The sequence below is a fragment of the Sander lucioperca genome, chromosome 8 (assembly GCF_008315115.2).
Source record: "Sander lucioperca isolate FBNREF2018 chromosome 8, SLUC_FBN_1.2, whole genome shotgun sequence".
Lineage (NCBI taxonomy): Eukaryota > Metazoa > Chordata > Actinopteri > Perciformes > Percidae > Sander > Sander lucioperca.
Window position 1 is genome coordinate 4,045,962 of NC_050180.1, and position 26,857 is coordinate 4,072,818.

A 26,857-nucleotide genomic window follows, 5' to 3' on the forward strand; every position below is an offset into this window, starting at 1 on the left:
TGTTCTAACAGTGTGGTTTCAGTCTGCATTCAGCTGGTATCAGTGGTGTACATCAGTCCTTGATTACACATCCAGCAGCACTCTGATCTGATTGAAAACCACTGTATTAGCACGCTGCCATCCTACACTTAGAGGAAAAATCCACCCCAGGAAATGTAAATGTTGGCAGCACGTTTCTGTGTGTTGTGTCAAGTCATTTTCAGTGCTAGCTACAAAATTGTTGAGACATGTTGAAAAGGAGAGCAGCAACACGGTGATGATTAGGGCTGGGTATCGCCAATGATTTTCCAAATCGATTCCGATTCACAAGTTCCAGATTCAGTTACATTTCCAGTTGGATATCAATTAGGTTAGGGACAATTCAGTTGCAGTACCAGTTTAGCTTGGATGTAAAAGAGATTCTCAGAGAACTTCTGCTGTAAAGTAACAAGCAACTCTCAAATATCTTTTATAATGCACCAGGTCAACGTTTGCATTAAGAATTGACCCCCCAAAAAGTTTGTTTAAAGTACTTTTTACTTATGCATCCATGGTGAAAAGGCATATATTAAAAGACCAGTTTCTGGATTTTATTAACCGATATCAGATCACTCAAACAAAGATTGGTTTTAATTGGAGAATCGATTATTTTAACCCAGCCATAATGATGATTCCCAGATTATATGAACCTCCCCACAGTGAAACTCGGCTTAAAAGCATCTGGCGACTCCATAATATGTAAAGGAGGTGGTACATGTTAGTCTACAGCCTCCTGAGACCAACAGAAGAGTTTATTTTGCAGAAGAAGAGACCTTTTTCACAGCAGACATTTTGACTCGTCAAAGCAGGGAAAGCACAGCTGGAATTAATGACATTAATGATGGCTGTGTCCCATTTAGGTGAGCCAGTTCCAGGGCATGCTCACTCAGTGACGTTGCCTACTTTTCAACTTAATGGAATGGAGCCATTAATTAAGTTATTATTTACGCATGTGCTTTTCCTGCTTTGACAAGTCAAATTGTCTGATGTGCAAAGGGTCTGTTAGCAAATCACTGAACTGAGCCTACATCCACACTAAACTGGCTGATTTTGAAAATGCAGTAATGTGTTAAAATGACAGATGTTCTCACAAGTGTTTAAGATCTCCATCCACACTGAAATGACTGAACCAAACAGCTAAAACTCTTTATCATCGTCACCTTTTGGTCGACCGCCAGCTAAACTGTGCATCACAGCCAATGAGAAATGTTTTTATTCACATAGTTTTTTGTTTTGTTTCTTTTGTCTGATAACTAAATGAGCAAAAAAAATATATAGTTGAATGGATGCTACGTGTTAACCCAGGCGAACAGTCATTTTTGTGTTTCTGCGCTAAGATGAAATCATTATTTCATGAACATGAAGTTCTTGATAATATCTGTATAACTTTGTTTGCCCTTCGGCATTTCAAGATGTATCTACTCTGCAGGACAGTTGTCAAAGATCTCTGTTTTCATGTGTCAAAAACAATGATTTTGTGTGGAGCAAAGTCCAAAATGGAGAGGGAAAAAAAGTTCTCAAATTGAGCCAGCTTCAGTGTGGATGTACTGAAGCAAAGAAACATCTCTGGGGGTTGTCAAAAGGCATGGAAATGCGGGACATGACTTGCTGTCGTCGGAAGGAGATAAAATGCACAAAGTAAACAGAGCACTTTGTCCTAAAGTAACTCCCTTTGATATCTGAGGGTGGACTTTTCCTCTCTGGTCAACAGATGAGGATTTGACCTGTCAGTTGTTTTTGTGTATCGCCAGTGGTGTTAGCTTTCCATTGAAACCTGAGCCCAGGCAGACGTCAGCGTTGTAAGGTGAACCGCTGCTGTGCCGACACTCTTTCAGCTGCCGTACCTTTCTTTCAGGTTGCAGACTACATTCCTCAGCTCGCCAAATTCAGCCCTGACCTGTGGGCCGTCTCTCTGTGCACAGTGGACGGACAGAGGTGAGACCGAGTCAGGAGCAGGACCAAGTATTAAAGGGATACTGTGACGTTTTTAAATGTTTGTATGATGTCTCTCAGTTAACATTATAATGGCAGCTCTGTGCTGCATGCATTCCAGAGTGAAATCACAAGTCCAGATTACTGTAGGTCAAATCATGACCAAATGGAATCCAGGGGTTTCAGTGAGGAATGCTAACAAGTAGAGCTGGGCGATATGGAGAAAATCAAATATCAGTATATTCTTGACCAAATACCTCGATTTCAATATTGCGACTATCGGTGCTTTCACAAAATATTTTCACAATGAGATTTGTGATAAATAATCATCAGTAACGTGGATATAATGACTAAATGGTTAAAGGCAAATAATAAAACAGCTAGAACAGTCTGGTTGGTTCAGAAAATGACATCACTTTACTGTAATGCGGCCTTTAAAACCAGGAAAAGACAACACTTATGCCATATTACAATATCCAAAATCTGAGACGATATCTAGTTTTATATCACAATATTAATTTATTATCGATATATCGCCAAGCCCTACTAACAAGCCAGTTCAGATTTTTGCAGTACCAAACTGCAGTTTAGGAAACCATTCATCGTGTTTGTTAGTATTAGTAAAACATTCCGTTTGTAACTGTTGAATAAAATCGCCCTTGAGTTGGTAAAATGTATTTAATCTAAAGTGCCACGATGATTAATGATCTGTAGTTGGGGCTTTACTTTATGTCATGTGGGTGGACAGAATAAAAAGAAACATTAACATTAGTAGTACTATTAAATGTAGTTTAACAAACCCTCTTTGTGAAGAAGAATATATGTTGTATAAGTGTTGATTCAACTCTTTGGTTAAGTTTATTGCAGGCCATTGCATCATGTTGTACAGGTGTTGTGTTTTCAGTGTAAACGTCCTTGTATTTCCCAGTAAAAACCAAACTAGTCCAAGGAGACAGTCCAAAGCGTAGTATGATAATGTCAGCGGGTGTTTTAATCAGCTTGCTCTCTGATAGGCACTGTTGTAAAATTCCATAGGTGTGTATATTTGTTAAGTTTGTGTAAGAGTGGAAGTCATAAAGATAACATGGGACTGAATGAATCGTTATCATGCCGTAAACGCTCTGTTACTGTAGTTTATGGATTTCCCTTGACACACATTATTCTATGAAATGGCATCTTCTTAATAGGCTTTTACTTTTGCATATCTCTTTCCTTTTGTAGTCTGTTCATGTTTCTCATTTGCAATTTGTTTCTAATCACTGACATTGCAGCGGGTCTCCCTACTTAGATAACTTGTTATCTTTTGTCTTTTGTAGGCACACAGTAGGAGACACCAAGGTCCCTTTCTGTCTGCAGTCCTGTGTTAAGCCTCTGAAGTACGCTGTGGCTGTCCATGACCACAGCACAGAGTATGTGCACAGTTTCATTGGGATGGAGCCCAGTGGCCTGCGCTTTAATAAGCTCTTCCTGAGTGACGATGGTGAGCCATTAGAACTTTTTGTTTTTTTCTTCCTACCGTCTGTGAGCTTATTGGCCCACACACACTTTTGTTTCTCTTCGAAATGTTGGGGTGGAGCCCTAATACAAGTATGATAATGGGGCCCTGGTGTTGTTGTGTTTGTTGTGTAAGCGGATCACACACCAGTGAGAACATGTCGGTGATGTAAGCGCTGCACTTGAACTCTTTTAGAGATCTGAGAGAGAAAGGCTTCCTCTCACCTGGTCGTTACATTCGCCCGGCATTACTGGAACTAAAGAGGAAGAGAGCACAATTCACAGAGCAACACATGGAAAAGGGAGGCGACAACTATCTCTTGGTTTAACTCTCCTGTAGGGGAATAAGTCAGAGGCCACGTGACATCACCAGCTGGCAAATGATTAGCAGGACTGTAAGACTCACTTTATCCCAATTTTTACATTAAAAACTTTTTTTCTTTAGATGAAAATAAATATCTAACTTTTGACTCAGTGCTGCTTGGTGAGAACCATACAACTCCACACACATTTGAAACCTCAACTCCTGCCTGACTATAACTAAAATTCTATTAATTTATTGAAATGCATTGTTTCCACCAGGATTTGCATTGTAGCCACTGTTTGTTTTCTCTAAGTCAGCTTTGTAGGTGTGGTTTAGTTCAGAGCATAACATAGCAGAGCTACAATCAGGCCAAGTTTCCACACAGACTTTGGGAGCTTGCCAAGCTATGTGCATGCCAAAATCTACAATCGTATCAACAAAACACTCAGTCACGTGCCATGCATCTTGATCAGAACAAAACTATAGATCAAATACATTCTACTGCTATTTTGTACTAGGGTTGCACGATATTGACAAAATGTGATATTGCGATATTGATTATGAATATTGCGATATCGATATTAATTTAGATATTTTTAAACATATGTGAAATGGCAAAAGTTAGGGGAAAACACATCAAAATAGATTCATAACAAATTATACAACACAATGTTTATTTCAACTGACAGTCATATTGGACTGTTCCAACCTGAATAAATAAATAAGGACCATGTCTACAGAACAGGACATGTTTTACTGGTTGGACAGTATATAATAAATAAATAAAGAGAACAGGACATGTTCTACTGGTTGGACAGTATAAAATATATAAATAAAGAGAACAGGACATGTTTTACTGGTTGGACAGTATAAAATATATAAATAAAGAGAACAGGACATGTTTTACTGGTTGGACAGTATAAAATATATAAATAAAGAGAACAGGACACGTTCTACTGGTTGGACAGTATAAAATATATAAATAAAGAGAACAGGACATGTTCTACTGGTTGGACAGTATAAAATATATAAATAAAGAGAACAGGACATGTTCTACTGGTTGGACAGTATATAATAAATAAATAAAGAGAACAGGACACAACTTTTCTTTCTCTTCTCTGATTCGTTCCGTTTTGTTGTCTCTATCTATTTCTTCACTTACACTGTCACTGTGTTGAAATATGCACACACGTGGTACGCTCCATAGGGTTTGTCACGTAGTGGACCCGTGCGCTGACGTGCACTAACATGTGCGAGTGGCACGGTAACCACGGTAACTGGCCAATGAAACATGATCATTACAGCGTTTCAATCAGGCTCTAAATCAAACACAACTAAGCCACACAGCCAACGGACGGGACGCAGCGCTCCACAAAATAAACTAAATATTGCATACTCATTGTGACACTTTCGATATAATATTGCGTGATATTGCAATAACGACATTGAGTCGATATATCTTGCACCCCTATTTTGTACATACTTTATTGATGTAGATATTTGTATCTGTTGTATCTTGAGTCAATGTGTGCTCAACATGTGTTTGATTCTCATTGTTTGATGTGTCTATATACAGAGCTCTCATACATGACCCAGAGTTTACACTTTGGTCTTCTACAGCATGCTAACTGAGCACTCGTTGTTTTGCAGATAAGCCCCACAACCCCATGGTGAATGCTGGCGCTATAGTTTGCACTTCACTGATAAAGGTAAATGCAGTACCACCTTTTTTCCCTCTGTCATGTGTGGTTTTTTTGTGTGTGTGTGTGTGTGTGTGTGTGTGTGTGTGTGTCTCATGTCTACTGAAACCTTAGCAATAAAACTCCTTGTATGGTGGGTATCAGTGAGCTGCTTTATCTAGTAGATATAATGAAGGTTAACATTAATATTGGTAGCAGATAAGATTTGGCTGTTTAACAAATAATGCAGATTTCACACCCTGTCCACACTCAGATTTTGTGGTATTGTTACTTAATCAGTTGACTATAGACTTCCCAGTGTGTTTTCATGACTCGGCTGGAATCAATTCTAGGTCACTACCTTAGTCCACTGCCATTTGTCTTGTTTGGGTGATTAAGACCTGTGCTAATCCTTCCTGAAGGCACTTACTGTATCTGCCCCAGCAGCACACACGCTGTTATTGTCCCTGCTGAAAATAACCTGGACAGAGAGCTGGTCAAATGCAAGGTGCACACAGACATGACCCAGTTCTCTCATTAGGAGAGATAGGAAGTCAGATGATTAATCCTGATCACCTACCACAGCTCCTCCTTCTTGTCACCAGAGTTTGGTGTCACAGTGTTTGGAATTTCTCTTGGCTAACTCCGTGTGAAGACAGATTGACACAGGGTTCAGAAATGAATGACCCGTCATCCATCAAATTAAAATGAGCTGCAGTTTAGCTCACAGCCTCACTCATAACAACTTCAATAGCAGCTTTGTCTATTGGTTTTTCACACTGGTAGTGTTAGATTTTTAAGCTCCTTACAGCTGTTACTGATCATTCTCAGGTTTGATTTTAAATTATTTAACCTTACCAGGCTCTCTTTACATAATTAGTGCAAGCATTGAATTATTAGCACTTACACAGATCCAGAGCTGTCTATAAATACCTTCTTACAGCTGAAAGACTTTATTGCAGGTGTTTGCTTTTTAATATCTTGAAATGAGCTTATTTTTGCTTTATTGAATTATGGATCTTTGACACATTCTCTCTTAATTGCCCTAAAATTCTCAACGCCAAGGATTGGTATTCGATTGAAGCTTTTTCTGGAGTTGACCTTATGTTATGCCAAGCTTTTGTCCCAAGCACTTAGACTTTGAACTGAATTTGTATTCATTCATGTTATGATGTTGTAAGAAACCATGTGCTACCAAAGCTTGGAGATGTGATTATTAAGTGTTTTTGTTTTACTTGAGGAGGACGCGTTCTAGAGAGGAAACATAATGAAATCTCCATCCTGTAGACGATGCCAAAATCCTCCCCTATGTATGACCAAGCATGCTGAAGCATGTGGCCTGTTTGATCTTGATTTGATTTGGGGCCTCTTGTACTCTCTGTTACAACTCTCAGGGTCTGGGACCTGTGTGTTTTCAGTGTCCACATGTTAAAATCCCATTCCCTCTTTTCACCTGTGCTTGTTGTGCATTACCACCTTGCAAATATATAACACTATTCAACTTAAAAATAGTTTGCCTCATATTCTCGACCAGGTAGTTTCTGTAGACAGGGAACTCCTTTTCACATTGACATTTATCTGCAATCGTTGCCTTTTGGGATTAAATATTGTGCTGTTGTTATACCATAACAGCAAACCACAATGCAGTCACTCAAACTGGAGTCAATGATGACAGATCTTTATAAGTGGAGCACGTGGTTGTACTCTCTAAATCCCATTAAAGGACTAGATATAATTGGGCCTTTTTATTGTGCATTTAAAACAAAGATGACAACACAGTTGTCGCAGTAAGCCATTTTACAATGGCATGCTTGTGAAGTCGGTTCCATAAAGTTAATTTTTAAGCAAAAGTGCTACAAATGACCTTTCCGTAGTGCTGCTCAGCAACATTTATGCTTGTGGGGCAAAGGGTTAATCAATAATCCATTGAAAGACCATTAGAATAATGTATAAATAAATAAATAATCTTTCATGAAAAATGTGCAGGACAAAGGTAACTGCATCATGTGTCAAAAAGCCATTCACATGTACGTATGCAGGCATTGACACACCCAAATAGTTTTCTACCAAGAAGAATTATTGCTGATAAATATTGTACTATAATTGACTACTAAGGCAGCTCGAGAAAACATTGGACCTCGATTTTAAAACTGCCCACATTTGTATAAAACACAAACATCTGGTCTGTCTTAGCAGCCGTTAGATCTGATCTGTAACCAGTGATGTTTAGAAGCCAACTGTCACTTCTTCGTGTGATTTTTTATTTTTTTGTTTAAACAAAGTGTACAAGACACAACAGGCGCTGTCATTGAGGCGTCTTTCTGTTTCTGTTGCTGTCGTCGCACAACTGCTCAACTTTCAAAGGTTTGAAGTCACAAAAGACAAACTCTAGGATTTATAGTTGTTAGCCAGTTAGCCATTTGTGACCTCATAGTTGTCGAACAGAAGTAGAAGGTAAATTGTGTTAAATTCTGTACTAAAATACACATAAGTCATCACAGACAGCGGTGAGTAAGTTGGCTTTTAGTAGTAGTTTAGTAGTTTTTAATAGTTCAATATTTTGGGAAATACACATTTAGCTTTCTCAGAAAGTAAGATGAGAAGATGGCCTGCAGCTCTCCGGTTTTGCTCACTTTCTCAGCTCTCATTAACGTCGCTTTCAGCTGCAGCAGTAACAGGTTTTAAGTAAACCACTACATGCACAGCACCAAACAGCAGACAGACAAAGTTAGCGACTAGATGAACACAGTGGAGCATTTAGCAGCTAAAGAGCCAAAAACAGCTCAAAGGAGAGTAAATACTGAGCTAACACGACTCCAAATAAATGCTAATCTTGCTTTGTAAGCAACTTTTTACACATTCTGCACAAAATGTCAAAAGTTCATACGGCAATGTTGTGTTTACAGCTTGTGCTGCTGGCACCAAGTGGCAAAAAAAATTAATTAATGCTGCTGCAAGTTCGAAGCTGGAGGCCAGACATGTTTAGCTAGCTTAGCAAAAAGACTGGAAGCAGGGGGAAATGGCTAACCACGAATGTATAAATGACAATTTGAGGTAGTGGGAGTTGCTGCTGTTTTTTAGCGAGTGTTGAAGGATATGGTTGGTGAGCACAGGTTATGGTTTTGGACTATGAGAAGCAGCCAAGCTGTTGTTTGCCATAAATAGTTCCAACACATAACTCCCTCTAAAGAAATGCAATACTTTGAGCTTTAGTGTTGGTAGGTGTGCTGTTGAACATGCCACCAAGCTAGCCGATTCCCTGTGCTTCACTCTGTATGCTAAACTAGCCAAACACGTTCGACATGAGATTATTATTGATCTTTTCATCTCACTCTCACATATAAATGTTGAACTAATTCTTAAACATTGCTGGCAGTGGTGTGAGCAGATCTTTACTGGGCTAAGATAAAGCAGAAGAACATTCTTTGTATTTTAAATCATCTATTTCAGGAAAACTACTCTTCTATTCTTTTTAAATACCACATAGTCCAGTGAGGAACTCCTTTTATACTCAGGAGCCTAGCTGTACTCCTGTGCTCACAGTAGTCAAGTCAAACTACAGACTACACTTTGTAGTGTGTGGATAATTATATGTGCAGGTTACTCTTCCACCACACAGCAAACCTGTCGCTGCATAAGTCACATCACAGAAGTGAATCCAAGACACCACCTCACATTTGCAAAGCCAATCACATGTGTCTGTGTCCATCCGCCCACCATTGCCATCAGTGTCTCAATGTGTTATTTTTTTCTATAATGAAGCACGAATGTCAAGCCGTTGCTCAGTCAGGTTGCTCAGTTAGCTTTAACCTTGGTGGGAAAACTATGGGATGGTTGCCGTGGCAGAATGCCCCAAACTGTTGTTACATGGTGCTTGAAGGCTACATGTTGTTGCTATTTTTGTATGTTGTTGCATATTTTCCAGACTTAGGAACTGTGGGAAATAATGACTGCTGCTGCAGGTCAAATGACGTTGGTAATTTTTTCTTCCTTTTCCATATCTATCTCCTCGCACTCTCCCAATCCCCTGATCCCTCCCCCTCCACTCTCTTTTCTCTTTCTCCTCCAATCAGCTCTGTAGAATTCCCCCCCCCAAACCACCCATTTAGTGACTCTTTAACACCTCCATCAGTGTCACTTGTTTTTTCTTCTGCACAGTATAGTGTAGAATTTAAAATGTACTGTCAGTCACACATAAAGCATTCACCTTTTTAAATGTAAAGTTACAAATCTTTTCACACCATCCAAACCATGAATAGTTCAGTATTGTTATATTTGAAACTAATGCTATAGTACTTTAAAATGTGCATGCGTGTCCATTTTTCTTTTGCTGTGTTTACTTTGGTGGAATAGGCAGCATCAATGAGCTTGATAAATGTACACTGAGCTATAAGCTGTGATTTTATTCTCAGAGGAAAACCATTCCTTCCTTCCTTTTCGGCTAACAGGCTCTTTGCACATGACACGTGTTGACCTAGAGTAGACACTCTAGGTCTGCAAAACACATACACACACACACATGCCTGCATTATGGTCACCCATAATACATACTTGCCTGCATACACACACATACTTTATGTAGAAACATACACACAGTCAGGGCTGCTTCAGATTTTGAAAATTTATCTTTTTTACTTTTTACTCTTTAGACTTGAAATAATATTGAATCCCTTATCTGGAATCAGTGAGATGTAGTGGTCTTTAACTGGCTAAGCTCTGTTAACACACATGTCTACTAAATCTCCCTTTTAAATAAAAAAAAAAAACTACCCTCTTTGTAACCTATTGGCAAGCCAATCGTATTAATATTGTGGATCTTCTTGTATAATTCTTGGCAAAGCTCATGTGTTTTTTGTTTGTAATAAAATCTATTCATGTCTTTTCTAATTCTGTAGTTTTAATTTGTCAACATTATTATCATTTTAGTTTAATCTTTTATGATGTTGTGCTTGCTCTGCAACATCCCTTGGTGAATGAACTGTACTAACTGCTTATTCTTTTGTTCTCTCCTCAGCAAGGTGCAAGCAACGCAGAAAGATTTGATTATGTAAGTATTAGAAGTCAGACTTTGAAGCCGAGTTAACTTTCACGTACTTTGTGACGAGTCTCCGTGTGAGGGGGATTATGTCTAGATGACTAGAAACTTCTTTATTTTTATTTTTGTTTGTGTGATTGATCTCTTTAGAGCAGAGATCTTCAACAGGGGGTCCACGACCCAAAGGGGGGTCCTCAGAGTCACTGCAGGGGGGCTGCCAAATTATTATTATTATTATTATTATTATTACTTTTTTGAACATTTTTTTTCTCCCAAACTTAAAATATGTCTGAAAATATACAGTATATGGTTCCAACATATTATTAGCAAAGATAAATCAGCCTATTTGTAAAAAAAAACAACATCAACAACATTGCTTATACGCTTATTGGCCTACAGCAAAGGTATCCACTACGGTAGCCATCCACAGATACAGTTAAGCTTCTGGATTCACTGTGCCTTCCACATGTATGTTTGCCCTTAAAACATGATATATGAAGATGTAAATAGAAGTTTAGTATTGTATGCACCATAAAAATGTATGTGTAAAGGCTTTAGGCCACCCTAGACGTTATTGTAGGCCCATGCAACTAAATTTTATACAATAGTAAAGTAGTAGGGGGTCCCTGCTCGGTCCTTGGCCTAAAAAATGTTGAAGACCCCTGCTTTAGAGAGTCTAATAAAGTTAATTAGCTGTGACCAGTTCCTTACTACACAGTAGTAAACAGTGTTTACATGTGAAAGGAGAGATGAAGCTACAGAGAATTATCACCTGCATCTGCAGCTTCCCTCGGCGTTGCAGAGCTTTATAGTGAGTTTCAGCTTGTTGTTTAGCTGTCGGACCCACAACTTTACTGTTTGGATCACTCTCACCGCGTTCATAGCATCGTTTTTGGACGCAGCAGGCAGCTGTTTTCTGAGAAAAATCTCTAAAAAGCCACTGTACACTACCTGCTCTGCGCCAAACAGCAGATAGACACCAGACACAGTGACTAGCTGGTTGATGAGACCAAAGTAGAGCTAAAAGAGAGTGGATATTTAAGACCGTTTTATGCTTCTGCGTCAACTCCATGCCGTCGCTCCTTCGGCATCGTGACCCTTTTGGAGTTCTGCGTCGGGGTTGAATGCGTTTCTTTGCATCGTGGTGCATTTCACTAGGGGGTGTGTGGTTTCCAGAGGGTCAATCGCGAAACTCTTTGTTTACTTGTGCGTTGGTGTGTGCCTTGAGCCGGCATGTGTGTGGGTGTGTGTGGGGAGTAGGTGATAGAGCTAGGGAGAAAGTGAGAGAGTGACGGCAATTAACTTCGGGGCAAGTTGTGACTCTAGAGTCATAGTGAGAGAAACAAAGTGTCTCCTCTGTTCTTTCTGACCACGGTGGGAAATCTGGAGCAGGAGAAGTTAACCCTCTCCTTGATTTCATGTTGTTTATGAAAAAGGAGAACCAGGAAATGAGTAGGGGGAAATGCAACGCTACCAAGCCACGGCCAATCGACATGTGTCGCCGCGACGTGTAGTTAAATTTTTCAAGAGGTGCATATCAGGCTACGGCGTAGGGTCCGCCGTAGGTTTGTGTCTCCACGTACCTATGCTGCCGTAGATTTTACTCAGAAGTATAAAACAGCCTTAAGCTTACATTCCTCAAGTGGCCAGAAAACGCAGTTCCAAATGCTAATGTCGCTCTGTAATTGCTGGATGTGTAAATAAGCAACTGTTTGTTAAGTTCGCCATATGAACTTAAAAGATGATGATGTGTCCCTGAAAACAAAAAAAGTATTAAATCTTTGATCAAACATTTAGTTCTCTTTTTGTAAAGTTTAATTGGCAGCAGCACTCTAAAGTCACACTTGATTGATTGATTGATGTTTATTGACACACGTATTGTATCATTTACTCTTAGTATAAAACAACTAACTGCAAAATCAGTATACTTTGTGACACTTTGTGTATAGTACATACTGTTTAGAATTAGTTTGTAGTATGGAATTGGGCCACAGCTATTTTTATGATGGCAAGGCCATCAACCAGTGGTAGAATGTAACCTCATGCCATGTACCCCTGTTGATCATTTGGTCACTCTGCTTTCCCTTCAGGTCATGAACTTTCTGAAAAAAATGTCTGGAAACGAGTATGTGGGTTTCAGCAACGCCACGTAAGTCCCTCTTAATCATAAGTTAATGTTATCATAGTTCTCTTCTTTCACTCACCAGCACAAAACTTGCTACACTCGATGTGTTCCAACTTTGAAGCATGCGGACAGCAGGAGTCTTTAATCAGCTCTCAGATAATGTGCTCTAAAACCTAATTGGCTCAGTGATGGTTTAAAACCCAAATCTGGAACCTGAATCTGTGGCTTGTGCAGCACGAAAACAAAATGCCACGTGTATCAATGTAAACAATAATAACTGGTGAGTCGATCTCTCACGTGGCTTCTCATGGTTGAATCCAAGCTGTTGAATTTTCACTGCCAACACGTAAGCTGTCCATGAAAGGTCATACACACACCCCCACACTTACTGACAACTCCTGCTGATTAGACTTCTACTCAGGTCGATGTGGAGCAGGGCTGTACTAGGGCTTACGTGATGTCACCAAACTTATTAGGGTTTGATATTGTTTCGATTCTATACAGGGTTTTTTTCCCGAGTACCCGGTTCTTTTGCATTTTGGTATCTGTTTTAATTTGGAACCGGGTTTCTCCATGTACCATTTAGAATATGATAAAGATGTTAGTTGTCTAACACTCACACGTGCAACAAGGCTAGGTGAGTCAGAGAGCTGTCAATCATTCACCGTCTGTACACACCCGCACAGTCTATGGAAGGTCTTGGCAAAAAGATTAAAACACCTTTGTGGATTCACTGTGTGGTGCCCACCCTAACAGATATTTACTTGTTTCTAGTTCACCTTCTAGACTAGAAGTGTTGCCAAAGCCTCTACCACACAATCTAAAATCATCAAAAAGAAGTGAATAATGAGGGTGGTAAAGACGTTTAAATGCTGAGGACCTTTACCTCAGTTCAACGGCAATTAACAGATTGGTGAAAAAGACAACTCAAGACCTTATCACTCTCGAAACAGGAGGTATTAGTCGTATTGATGGACTTAATTATGGATGAGGATTGGAATTGGCATCTATGTTAAATGTCACTTGCATGTGCACGAGTTATGATGACATCACATGCTAACAATGTGTCTAGAAAAAGACCAAGCGCTGGGGCTCATGTTGCAGTATCATCACATGACAACGTGAGAGCTCTTGTTGTACTGTACACATGAGGGGCGTGTTGGAATTCCAGAACACAGAGTGCAAATATTTCCTTCCTCTAAAGGGAGTGCTGTGCTCTCTGTGTGACAGATTCCAGTCAGAGCGTGAGTCAGGAGACAGGAACTTTGCCATCGGCTACTACCTGAAAGAAAAAAAGGTTTGTGCCTGCCCTACAAAGCTAAGAGACAGGAACTGTAAACACAAAATAAAATGAAAGTAAGATTAAGAGTAAGTTACTGCCAGAGGCCAGCATTTTTGTATTTCTCAATAGATTTATAATTATCTTTCTATTTGGAATAAGCTAGATTCTGATAAGCATTTATTAGACCTACTTATTCCACGGCTTTGTACTCGATTCTGGCATTTTATGGTCTTTTCATGGATGCAGTTCTGATTGTAGACTCTGGAGGACAATTTTTGAATCTATAAAATCATTTTTAAATTAATATGTGTCAAATTATTGATTTCTTATACAGATATTGTAGAGTGAACGGGTCGCTATTGCAAATTTAACCCCTTCAGGGTGATTCAAGACCCTGTCAGGGTTTACTTTGCACTAATGACCCGCTCCCTTCTACATTATCCCTTACTATACTCGACTTGTTTTAATCTGTGTTTCTCTGCAGTGTTTTCCAGAGGGGACAGACATGACATCTGTACTGGACTTCTACTTTCAAGTGAGTTATTACATTACATTACATGTCATTTAGCTGACGCTTTTAACCAAAGCGACTTACAATTGCTATATATGTCAGAGGTCGCACACCTCTGGAGCAACTAGGAGTTAAGTGTCTTGCTCAGGGACACATTGGTGCACGTATCACAGTGGGAATCGAACCCAGGTCTCCCACACTAAAGGCACGTGTCATATCCACTGCTCCATCACCACCCAGTGTGAGTGTAGCAGTATTTATGTTTTCCTGCTTTTTGCTGCTCTTCCTCCACTATTAGCCTCTTTCACACAGATTCTGCAATATCGCCGTAATGAAGTTCCGCCGTTTACGCTGGCTTTGCGTTTTCACACTACAACCAACCAATGGCGCCGTAATGCAGTGTATGATTTCAGACAGCATGTGTTGACGTGTATCACAACAGCGTCTGCGTCTGGTGTGTGTGAGCCAGTCCCATGTGGGGATGTGTAATAAGAAGTTCATACAGCATTCGAGGCATTCCTTTGAGAGTTGCTCAGTCGCGCATGAAGCCATCATGGAGCCAAAAATCACCCGGATGATGGCGTACTAGAAACTTCAGCCGGCCGAGTAGGCTACTTCCTGTTAGGCTCCGCAAACTTGAATGGGGATTAAACGATTTAATCGTGCATCTCTCTAGACTTTCTAAATGTTATTCGATTGAATGGATTCAATTCTGAAAGTGAAACGAGTCATTTTGCGGGTTTAGTGACGCTCAAAAAAACGCATCCACTGATTTACAGAAGTCTCTTTCGCCATGTAGGTCTATGGGAAAAAGGCCTTATTCATTATAGTAGCACATTGTCAGTAGAAAGAAGGACAGAGATGGACTGAGAGCCCCGACACGCATGTGTGTCTGTGTGTGTTTGAGAGTGAGAGAGAGACAACTGTCCCTTTCACACAGACATTGGCTCGGCTCTGTTATGGCTCTGGGACTACCTCCGCTGCCGGCTTAAAGCAAAGCAACAAATCTGTCCCCCTATTCTGTCTTCATAACTTTGACACATACGGCCTGGCGGCTTAAAGGCGCAACAGTCCCGCCTTGAACAGGCTATGTGAATAGGGGTCATTGATTCCATCCCAGTGGGTCTGTTTTTCATCATGTTTACTGCCCTGTATGTTACAAGTAGCTTCTTCATTATTTACAAATGGGTGGCAAATGTGTGTCTATTAAGAGAATAGAGCAAATTGATACAGTTTGCTCTGAGGGACATATCACATGATTTACATAGTTTTCATTAAACCATTCATTGACTCCTTGTGCCCTGAATGGAAGCTGCAATTCTTTATTTAAGTTGTCACTTTTTTTGTCACCTGTACCACCACTGTTCTTTACTGTACTGTACTGCTGCGCAGAGCGGAAGACAATTGTGATAGAGAAATGATACAAACTGTCCCTTGTGTGAACCTCCAGCTGTGTTCGATTGAGGTGACCTGCGAGAGCGCCAGTGTCATGGCAGCCACCCTGGCTAACGGCGGCATCTGTCCAATCACGGGTGAGCGTGTGCTGAACCCTGAGGCGGTGAGGAACACCTTGAGTCTGATGCACTCGTGCGGCATGTACGACTTCTCAGGACAGTTTGCTTTCCACGTAAGTAAACGGCACGGGTCACAAGTATAGTTTGGGGGGGACATACTTTTTAGTTTGATAATGGGAAAGAGTCAAACCAGTGGAGTGAACGCCAACATGATTTTGTAATTGCAAAGTTATTACCCATTACACTCACAAGACATGTGAATTAATTGGCCGGAGAGGCCTTTTTATGCATTAATCTTTGCATCTTTGTACCCGTCGACAACATGCACTTTTGTCACTCTCTACAAGTACACAACCCCAACAACTATGTGGTTGCAGGCTACATTTCAGACTTGGAAACGGCAACTACTAAATATTAAAATCGTGGAATACGATGAACCTGTACACGTGTTACACCCTTCAGGTGAAGCGCTTTGAATCAAGCATCCATTGCTGATTTCTATGATTGAACAGTTTGTAAACCATTTCCTTTCTTAGGACAAAGACATTCCTTGAATTTGAATGGTACAATCTAATTTAGTTTGAAATAAACCCATACAGTACTAACATTTCATTTTTATTTTAACATGTTAAAAAAAATTAGGGCTGTCAAAATAACGCGTTAATTTTGATTAATGAATCTGAGAAAAAATAACGCGTTAAAAAAAATAACGCGTTAAAAAAAATAACGCAGATTAATCCATTCCAGCCGTTCTAGCCACCATTGGACTGTAAAATGAAGGAGGGAGACGAGAATGTTCTGCCTGGATCATTAACTGGAACATTTACTTGTAAAAATCTTGTTCCTGCCAACCCTGGCTACCGAAATCTGGTGCCACTGATATGTCTGCACTTCTCTCTGATGCTCTGAAACAGACGATACAGGCAACACAAACACCGCTGCACGGGACGCTAGTTAACACTATACTAGACAGCAGCTAACGTTAGCCTACCGCTAGCTACTTAACACTATACTAGACAGCAGCTAACGTTAGCCTACCGCTAGCTACTTAACACTATACTAGACAGCAGCTAACGTTAGCCTACCGCTAGCTAGTTAACACTATACTCAACAGCAGCTAACGTTAGCCTACCGCTAGCTAGTAGCTGGATTAAACACGGTTAAAATGCTGACAGCTAACGCTAAACAGTGTAAAGTTTGACTGTATTTTAGCCGAAAAACAACACAGACAGTTCAATGAAACTGGTAACCTACAGCCTCGTGGTGCATTTGAAGTTATTGTAAATGTCCTTTTCCCACCTGGTGGTTGTTTATGTCGTTCAACAGCAATTTACTAGTGAAATAAGTTATTGTTATTGTTATACATTATTATTAAATCATTTAATTTTGACCATATGGCCTTAGCAATAAACAAGCCGTTCTTTAATGTCACCAACTGTCACCAAACCCTTTTTTTTTTTTTTTTTACTTTCTTAAAAAGTATCGGTTCAGGCACCGTTAATTGTGTATGCGATTAATTTCGATTAATTAATTACAGAGTATGTAATTAATTAGATTAATTTTTTTAATCGATTGACAGCCCTAAAAAAAATACAAACGTAACACACCCTAACCCATGTGTTGGTGAACATTTCTTATCATCAAACACATCAGAGAGTGATTATTAAAAAAGAAGAAAGACAGACGGGATCCTCAGCAACATATGAACAACAAATAAGCAACTCAAGTAATATTCATGTTCAAAAGGGGTAGGAAGAAGAAGACTTTTTAAACATTAATCATAATAGAAATTCAATTTGCGTCTAGTGTCGATGTTCAACTCAGTCAGCTTGAACAAATCAAACCTTTTGGACAATAATCTAAACTGATGAACCAAAAAAGCATTAAACAGTCCACAAACAAGAAATAACCAAACAAGACCTCACATAAATGTTAGCAATCGATTTTCAAATAGCTGGTGCAATTGGATCCTGGTCATCTATATATCTTGGTGAGTTAGTTTTTGCAGTTGACATGCAGCTTGGATGACCTCAAGCCAAAATGTAATGGGGCCAGCAGCCAAACCAGAGCTTCCAGAGCACAACACTGTCTCCCTCTGGGCTGAACAGAGTGAGTTCAGCTCAGGCTGCACACCCCCACTCAAAAGTACTAAACATAATGTCCTGGCTTAGTGTCATTTTGTACTTGTACATCTACGAAGTCTGTAATACTGGTGAAAGATGTTTCCACATTATAAACATCTTGATACAGGCATATACGCTTGTTTTAAGAGACAAAACAACTGCGCCTCAGCATAGCATGGCTGTCTTGTGACACTGCCTGTCTGAGCTGAGCTGTTTGTGCTGATAGGTTGGCACATTTTAATGAGACACCTCCTGGTGGCAGAAAAATGTGGAGGAGGAACGATGTGTGAAAATAGTTTTCAATTTCTCATGATTGGATGCAGGTAGTTTTGACAGCACCAAAGTGAAATTCTACTCTTCATTGATCATGCCTTAGAGCATATTCTGTTTGAGGTATTAAGAATTGGGTTTTGGAAACGGTTTCCACTTCTTAATAGATGGAAAATAAAGGACTAGTAGAAATACTGACCTCATCTGAAACTCCTCCTTTTAACTGTATAACAAACAAAGGAATGCTCATTGAAATTGATTGAGTCTAAATGATTCTTAGACTAAACGGTGGATATATTTCTCTAACTGATGAATTATTGAAGCCGTGTTGTTCTTTGCTGACTTTCCATTTCATGCTGTTGCCATGTTGCTATTGTACTACACACACAGCTGATCTTCTGTTGCGTAACTTTTTTCCTTGCTGCAGGTCGGTCTGCCCGCCAAGTCTGGAGTAGCGGGGGGGATCCTGCTGGTTGTACCCAACGTGATGGGTATTATGTGCTGGTCACCTCCACTAGACAAGCTGGGAAACTCAGTCAGAGGAATACAGTTCTGCACGGTATGTAATGTCTGGCTACAGCCTGTCTGCAGTGTGTACTAAGAATATATACACAGAGCAAGAAATAACTGCACCAGTCATTTTTTTTATATACATACTGTACCAGCTAAGAAATATCCAGAAGGCTTTTTTAAGAGCTGGAAATGTTTGTTTATATCCATTTTGACCAGAGATATTTGCTTGACATAAAGTGTGCATACTGTGTGCCAAAAAGGTGTTTTGGAGTGATTGAATTTTAAATGACATAGTCACTCAGTGTAGTCAAATGCCTTAATCCATACGCACGCACACGCAAACACACACACACACACACACACACACACACACACACACACACACACACACACACACACACACACACACACAGGGATTTTAGGTGTTGACATCATTGCACAATTATTTGCATTAAGCTAAGTGATTTCTCTTCACATTGTTTTTGCATTCATACGCTTAGACGCTGCGTGTTAGTTTACATTGGTGTTGTACTGGACTACATTATATTGAGTGGTGTTTCTAATGTTTTGTCCTATCTATTTATAGACATGAGGGGGGCAGAATATTAGAAACGTGTGTGTGTGTGTGTGTGTGTGTGTGTGTGTGTGTGTGTGTGTGTGTGTGTGTGTGTGTGTCTGTCTCGATGGTGTTTTTTGCCCCCAACTGCTCCTTCCAGGCAGCGCTGTGACCGTTGCCTTCAAGGCACCTAACCCTAACCTTAACCTTAACCCTAACCCTAACCATAACCAGTGCCTAATCCTAGTGCCTTCCAGGCAGCGCTGGAAGGCGCCGTTGGGGGGGGGCGTTGTGTGTGTGTGTGTGTGTTTTACCGTTTTTAGGCACTGTTGATCATTTGGTAAACAAAATGTCCTTTAGAACATGAATAACTTTAGTTTAGCTATACTGTTTTTTTGTGTATTTTGATACTTTTTAATTTAAACTCATGGGGCTTTAAGGTAATAATTCTGATATTGAGAAAAATATTGGAAAGTGCGCACCAGTTTCTTTGAGGTATTAAATCAACTTGACTGACATACTGTCAGAGACCTGTTTAATAAGTAAATGATGCTTGATTAATGAGTCCCTAGAGGCCAGATCCAGATACGGATCTCAGTAAACACTGCGTGCAGGAATCTGAGCACATTTCAGCAACAGGGCAATTCAAAGTGCTTTACATGAAACATGAAAGAGCAGTTAAAAACGATTAAAAAAAGCTCATGTGCTTTTTGAAATGTTGGTCAATCATTGGTTTTCAACTTCCAGTCATCAGAAAGAAAATGCCACGTTGAGTAGTGTAGAGTAAATCAATGTATTTCCCCTTCTGATCCATCTATCTGCCTTTTCATCCCAGGACCTCGTGGAGCGTTTCAACTTCCACAACTACGACAACCTGAGGCACTTTGCCAAGAAGCACGACCCTCGCAGAGAAGGAGGGGACCAGCGGGTAAGGACACAAGGCATCATGTTAAGGAACAAACCATCCCAAACAGCACCCATTTCCCCCATCAAACACACTGACCAGAACGCCTTCTCTCCAAAAATGTGGGTGAGGTCGAGCTTACCGTACTTCAGTTTAACAGCGTTTTTGCATCAGCTGTAATGTGTTTATCATAGATATAGTCCACCCTAAGCCAGAAAAATGTTATTTCAGAAAAAAAGCTAAATAAGATAACCCTCATCCCCTTTCTTCCTCCATCTTCGGGTGCGCTGTCTCTTTGAAAACCTTTGGAGATCGCTGCAGATGTTTTCAGGCTTACTGAGCATTTCTATCTAGTTGGGTCACTGGATGTTGTTCAGTTTGCTGCACATTGGGTTCACAATGGACATACGCAGCTAAATTACCTACATTTGTTTGATAAAAGCAGGCAATTTATACCTTAGACTTTGGTGTGTTAACTAACCTTTACAAAAGCGTGACAAAATACTTGGAGGCCCACACTGATGGAAAACTACAGGCAAAGTGTATCCGCTTCAAAACCTGCCACTCCTAAAGCAAAGTGCTGAAACCTGTCCGGTTTTGCCAGTAAATGATTTAATTGACATTGAGAAATGTGTCCGCAAACTACATGCCACTTACACACTCCACACTCTCAGACACACACGCACACAAAGAGAAGGAGCGAGACTAATTTGTTATTCGTGTCAATTGAAACAGCAGCTCTCCTTCGGACCCATGGATTACGAGAGCCTCCAGCAAGAGCTAGCCCTGAAAGCCCCTCTTTGGAAAAAGGTGTCCCTCACTGAGTCGCACCAGGACAGCTCCACCACTGTAGTCTATAGGATGGACAATGTCGCCGAGTGAAAAAATAAAAGGAGACCCGCCTTTCCCCCCCCCAACACCTACCTCTACTGATCTCTCTCCTCACCTCTAGCAACACCACCACCTTTCCTCACCCTCGAATATTTATACATACATTATGAAGAGGATTATTTATTACTTGTGAAGCAGTTACTGTGTGGACAGACTGGGAAGCTTCTTTTGTTTGTATTTGTGATGGGAAAATGGAATGATGTTTTTGCTTGTTAAATGTGCTCTGAATTCCAAATTAACTCTAAACCTCCGCCTGCTTGTTGCCTTAGTGTGTGTGTGTGTGTGTAGGATCTGGTGTACAGTTTACAGCTTGTTCTCTTGTTTCATATCATCCCCTTTATTGCAATGTGTTTGTGACAGAATCCTCTCAAGGATAGGCTAAGGGTTGATTTGAAATTCAGTTTTATTTTTAACCAACAAAAGGTTGTGTGTGTGTGTGTGTGTGTGTGTGTGTGTGTGTGTGTGTGTGTGTGTGTGTTTGCATGTGTGGAGCTTCAGTACAGACAGACAGTGTTTAGACCAGTCATTAAATATACATTCAGACTACTTTTCAGTGAAGATTGCTTCCTGTAGCTTCCACTGGTGGTATTAGCACATTACTACAGTTGCTGGATGTACTGTAGTACATGATGAAAACAGCAGTATAACAGAATGTGTTTTTGGATTATTGATGGAACACTTTGGGTCAACGAAAGAGACTATTGTTAACATGTTAGCAGGAGTGTTATGGAACTTGTGGTTAAAATGACGTAAAAAAGGAGCTGTGCATTCTGGAGGGATTTTAATAATGCAGGTATTTTGCTTTTCCAAATTTAACACACTAGACCTTGAAAGGAAAAATCAACCCCAAGAAGTGAAAGCTTTTTCAGATTTTCGGAGTCACAAGATTCTCAGCCTTCTAGTCAGAACCACGGAGCCGATCACAAACAGTTAGCCTCCGATTCTCTTTGGTAGTTTAATGTTTAAGTAGAACATTTCTCTGCACAGTATACAAGCACTTGCGCCATCTTTCTGTCGGCGGTTAAGCCCTGAAAAGACATTATACTTGCCCACAGGTGTCTGAAGTAAAATAAATACAGACATTTGTGAAATGAGATTAGTTGGAACCCCCCTTTGGAGTCGCTTTATGTGACTCCAAAAGGGTTGCCGGAGAGTTTGACTGCACATCTGTATGTGCTCGAATTACTTGTAATAGTAAACAAATAGCATCATTTGTGCCTCCCTCCATACCCTTAAGAAAAGAGAATACAAAATAGACTTTAACTTCCAACAGCTATCGTGTCGACTTAAACAGAGATGGCATATTAAAAAGAGAAACTGCAGTAAAGAAAGGACTTTAACTTGACTTGAACCTGTGAGTATTTGTGCCTGGACCACAGCGGGGGCAGATTTTATTGATGATGCGATGATAATGTGAGTATGGAAAAGAGGTTTGCTCAGGACAGGGGTGAGAAGACCGAAAAAAAACAAGCTGTTTTCAAAGCTTCTCACTTCTCATTCTCGCTTCACTTAGTTGTCCTCACCAGCGCTCTCGCTGGACTGGCTGCATCATGCTGAGCTGCTGTTGACTTTAGACTGTGTGGGTGTGTGTGTGAGTCTGTGTGTTAGTGTGTGTGCGTGTCAAGGCCAGTGATTATACTCGGTATAACGTTGGCAGAGGGGTGGCGTGTGTTGATTGCTGCGACCCCCAGTTAAAGCCCCTCATTCAACCTTTAGCTTCTGTGCCGTGAGCAGGACACTGCAGGGTTTATCTGGGCTGCATTCCAAAACCATCTCTGTGTGTTTGCACTGCGCACAAAAATACGCTGGGTTAAAGCTTTAAGAGGAAAAAAACAGCAGCAGAGGAAGGAGGATGTATTCTTTCCCATCTTGCAGCAGTTTTTTTTCTTCTGTTTTGTTTTTTTGATAATACGCCTCAAAAAACTACTCAAAAGGTGGTTTGAGTGTCCCTATGCAAACGCACACAACATGTATTCAGTATTGTTTATAAAGTCTTACTCTTCTAGTAAGCTTGTACATTATCAAAACCTTTTTTTCCATATACATAATTTACTTCTTGAATGTACATAGTGGCAGGTGTATAACTTTTAAGGTGTGCGTCTGCACATGAGTGATACTCCTCAACAGCAGACCAGAATGTGTGTTGGAAATACACTTCAGGCGTTCCGAATTTATAATGTTGTCTCCTCCAGGAAATAGGAATACTTGCACATGCAGCTCTTCTATGAGTGTGGGGGGTTATCTGTTTGTTATTCAGTCATTACTAAAACTGTACACGTGGTGTCGTGTGTGGGGTTGTTCCTGAGCTCAAAGTGATGGCTGCTGGAGCCAATGATATGTGATCCGTGTAATGACTCTGTCATGGTGTGTGGAGATTTATCTTGTGTTATATTTTTTTTCTTTTCTTTTTTTATGGCATGGACTTCTGTTAGTGTTTTTTTCTTCTGTTTTTAAGGTTTCTGTTCATTATTGTGTGGAGGTACAAAGTATTCAAAAGCCTCTGTCATCAGTAAGGCTCCTTGGAAATGTTTTCCACAGTAAGCAAGAAGTTGAGTTAGTTCTGTTGGCTACTTTAAATGGTTTCATCCTTGGATGTGGTTGCTTTCTGCGAAACGTTTTACAGTGTACTTTAATAAATGGGTATACCCATTTATTAGTTTGCATTGTGAGTGGCGGAGTCCGCCATTCCTGCGCTGGATTTAAAGCTGTGTGCACATGCACAAGAGATTCTCAGGATGTGATGCATGCGTGTACTGGGTGAATTTAAGAAGACGAGGGCTGGCATATGCGCACATTGCATGAAATCTGTGCGCACATGCATATGTCACATAATGACATGATCCGGAGAAACGGTGCAGTCGGTCCCAGGCATTTTGAAGAGGAAACATATTTGTGTCAGTACACGAATAGTTACAACGAATTATAAATATAGTTATAATAAAGATGTCACATTTTCATAATTTCCAGCACATCACTAATAATGGAAGTCTTAAAGCTATAGTGCGTAGTTTCTGCCGCCCCCATGAGTAATTCTAAGTAATGACAACAACACTGTCGGCGCGTCCACATGATACAAGCCTTTCGTGATCGCGCAACACCCGCAAGAGACTGATTTAACCAATCGGACCTGATTGTCTTTGATCTTTGCTTTGGTAGATCACAATGACTAAGGGGCCTAATGTTGCTTTGCATGATCGTCGACCCCTCCCTCACTCCTTAAACTCTGATTATTACTCTGTACAATCAAGCTCATGACAGAGGGGCTTTGAATGCAGTGACCAGTATGTCCATGGAAATAATTATATGTGTATGGTCCATGTCATGTATGTAATGCTTCCTGGTGTTCTTTTTTTTTCTTCTCTGAATTCTCGTTCTCTCTTTCGCATGCATATTTTTGTATGATTTAATAAATGTGTCTTTAATTCCATGTAATCAGTATGTTTTAAGTTCATTTGATACCTTTCACCTGTCTTTATTCATGTTGATTTGTGTCTCTTGGACATACATTTTACTTGTGACATAGAAATTGCAGATACATTTACAAACTATCTCTACCATTGCAATTTGGTGACCTTGGAATTGTAAGGTTCTCTAATGTTTTGGTCAGATATTAGATATTCATGTATACGCAGTTTTACAAGCGGATCTTATGGCCAAAGAAAAAGATTAGCAAATTTCAAAGTTTGGAAATTTGTTACATGGGTTGTAAAATCCCAAAAAGTAAATGTCCCCAAACATTGGGTAGATGACGCCTTACAGTTCAAAGCTCATGACTGTCAAACGGTCCTATGTTTTGATTTCTTTACACAGTCCACATGGTTGTAATTCTGTATGTAAAGTCTCCATAAACTTCATGAACTAACTGACCTGTCTGCTTGGAGGAGAAGACAGCGCTAAGACATGTCTTCCTTCACTATTCTGAGCAAATACTAAAGTCTCTTTGGCTGTGATGGACTTGCAGACATGACAGTGAAAGTGGTGTTATTTTTTTTTAGCTTTGGTGTCCCTTGTATAAAATCTAATAAAGCACTATTATATATATATATCATCTCATTTCTCTGTGCCTATAACTGTTTTTTAACAACCACAGTCGCTGTCACTTCAGTAGTCGAACAAAAATACTTAAAGGGTAATTTCTTTTTTTCAACCCTATTTTCCCATAAATTGGTGTCTAAGAGTAATGTCAACAACATTTTTTGAAATTGGTCCAGTATTGAGCGAGAACGCTGTAACCGGCAGGAACAGCTCTGAAATCACCACCACCAAACCCACCAGACTCCATTTAAATAAACAATACTTTAAGCGTGTATAATACCAGCATGTTTTCACATGTAAATGTGTGAATTAAAGGTTTATTTTTACCAAAACAGAGCGGTGATTGTTGGAACAGTGGAAAGACGAACCAGTGGTCTCATAGTGGTCATGTCAAAAAAAGACGTGATCACCAATGGTCACTTTTGTTTTGTTTCAACTTGCATATATAGATTTCCTGAACTGAAAAGGGCACCTCGTAATTCCCCACAGATACGTACTGTAGCTAATTATGTGAGCCACATAACCCCCAAGAGGTTTCACCACATCACAGAACACATTAAGGGCCCTATTTTAACGATCAAAGCGCACGGCATGAAGCGCCTGGTGCAGGTGTGTTTAGGGCGTGTCCAAATCCACTTTTGCTAGTTTGACGGCGGAAAAAAGGGTCTGTGCGCCGGGCGCATGGTTCTAAAGGGTTGTAGTTAGTGTGTTCATTAATCAGAGGGGTGTTTTGGGCGTAACATGCAATCAACCAATCAGAGATCATCTCCCATTCCCTTTAAAAGCCAGGCGCGTTTGGACCTTGGAGCATTGCTATTATGATGGAGGATTTGCATCATAATATTTTTATTTGTAATCTTCTGCATGTTTGTGTGCTGCTGTGCTTCCCTGTGTGTGTAACAAGCATAGTGTGCGCACGCTGTGCACGAGCCTAGGAGCATTTTACTAATTTGCCGTTAAAATAACAATGAAATGCAGCGTTATTGACTTTAGACCAGTTTTTTGTTGGTCAATGGTGCGATCACTTCCCGCTGCCTCAAGATAGCAATACGCCCAGAATGCACCTGAACACACCTCCCTGTAAGACCAGCACCATGGGCGCACATATGGGCGCAGGTGCATTTACTATTTAAACAACGTGGGCGCTGGACGGGAAACTGACAACTGCGTCGGTCTTAAACTAGCAAAGACATTTGCGTCGGGCTTTGCGCTGCGCTGCGCCGGGTGCAAGATAGGAGCCCTAAGCGTCTAGTTAATGACCACATCAAAATGAAATGACGTGGATTTGGATACAAACACTGGCTGCTACTTATTGGTTAAGTTCAGGCACGGCCCACAATCAAACAAAAAGTTCTAAAAGTAACTTAACACTTCCCTCAGGTAGAAGGCAGAGGGCATTTTTTTTTATTTGACGCAGCATTGTTCACAGCTTTTGTGCATTCTTGAGCAAAATTCTGCAATCTTTTGTAAGGAACTACATTCTATTAAAAGAAAAGAAATCCAAGCATATTGGACCAACTGTAACCTTCCGATTAACGAACATACAGAGATAGAGGGATGTGTTTTTACATGTTTCCACTGTCTGAATCTGCGAAGATGTGAGCCTGAATGAAGTGAGGCTTTGGGTGAACTGAGGCCCGTGTTTTCCCTTCTGTCTGTTACTGCTTCTAC

At 40.3% G+C, this 26,857-nt stretch overlaps 1 protein-coding gene and 1 long non-coding RNA gene across 9 annotated transcripts in view; one reads left to right on the top strand and one right to left on the bottom strand.

Annotated features, from left to right (window-relative positions):
- The window catches only part of glsb (glutaminase b), a 64,926-nt gene that overhangs the window by 13,243 nt on the left and 24,826 nt on the right, over positions 1-26,857 (top strand). The window contains exons 5-15 of one of the 8 annotated variants that reach the window (XM_036004647.1): positions 1,874-1,953; positions 3,267-3,430; positions 5,399-5,457; positions 10,442-10,474; positions 12,553-12,611; positions 13,818-13,884; positions 14,354-14,404; positions 15,831-16,007; positions 18,715-18,846; positions 20,192-20,386; positions 20,996-21,429. In XM_036004647.1, the coding sequence (XP_035860540.1) occupies positions 1,874-1,953; positions 3,267-3,430; positions 5,399-5,457; positions 10,442-10,474; positions 12,553-12,611; positions 13,818-13,884; positions 14,354-14,404; positions 15,831-16,007; positions 18,715-18,846; positions 20,192-20,386; positions 20,996-21,142 (1,164 nt within the window). In that variant the 3' untranslated portion in view covers positions 21,143-21,429. Of the gene's footprint in view, positions 1-1,873; positions 1,954-3,266; positions 3,431-5,398; positions 5,458-5,510; positions 9,404-10,441; positions 10,475-12,552; positions 12,612-13,817; positions 13,885-14,353; positions 14,405-15,830; positions 16,008-18,714; positions 18,847-20,191; positions 20,387-20,995; positions 25,194-26,857 lie in introns of those variants that run through there. The other 7 variants (XM_031289626.2, XM_031289627.2, XM_031289629.2 and 4 more) reach the window with 7 other exon arrangements.
- On the bottom strand, positions 6,783-25,379 carry LOC116043146. Its single transcript, XR_004103406.2, has 3 exons — positions 25,300-25,379; positions 15,465-15,467; positions 6,783-6,793 (listed from the first exon to the last, which is right to left on the bottom strand). It is a non-coding gene; the product is annotated as an uncharacterized LOC116043146 (long non-coding RNA).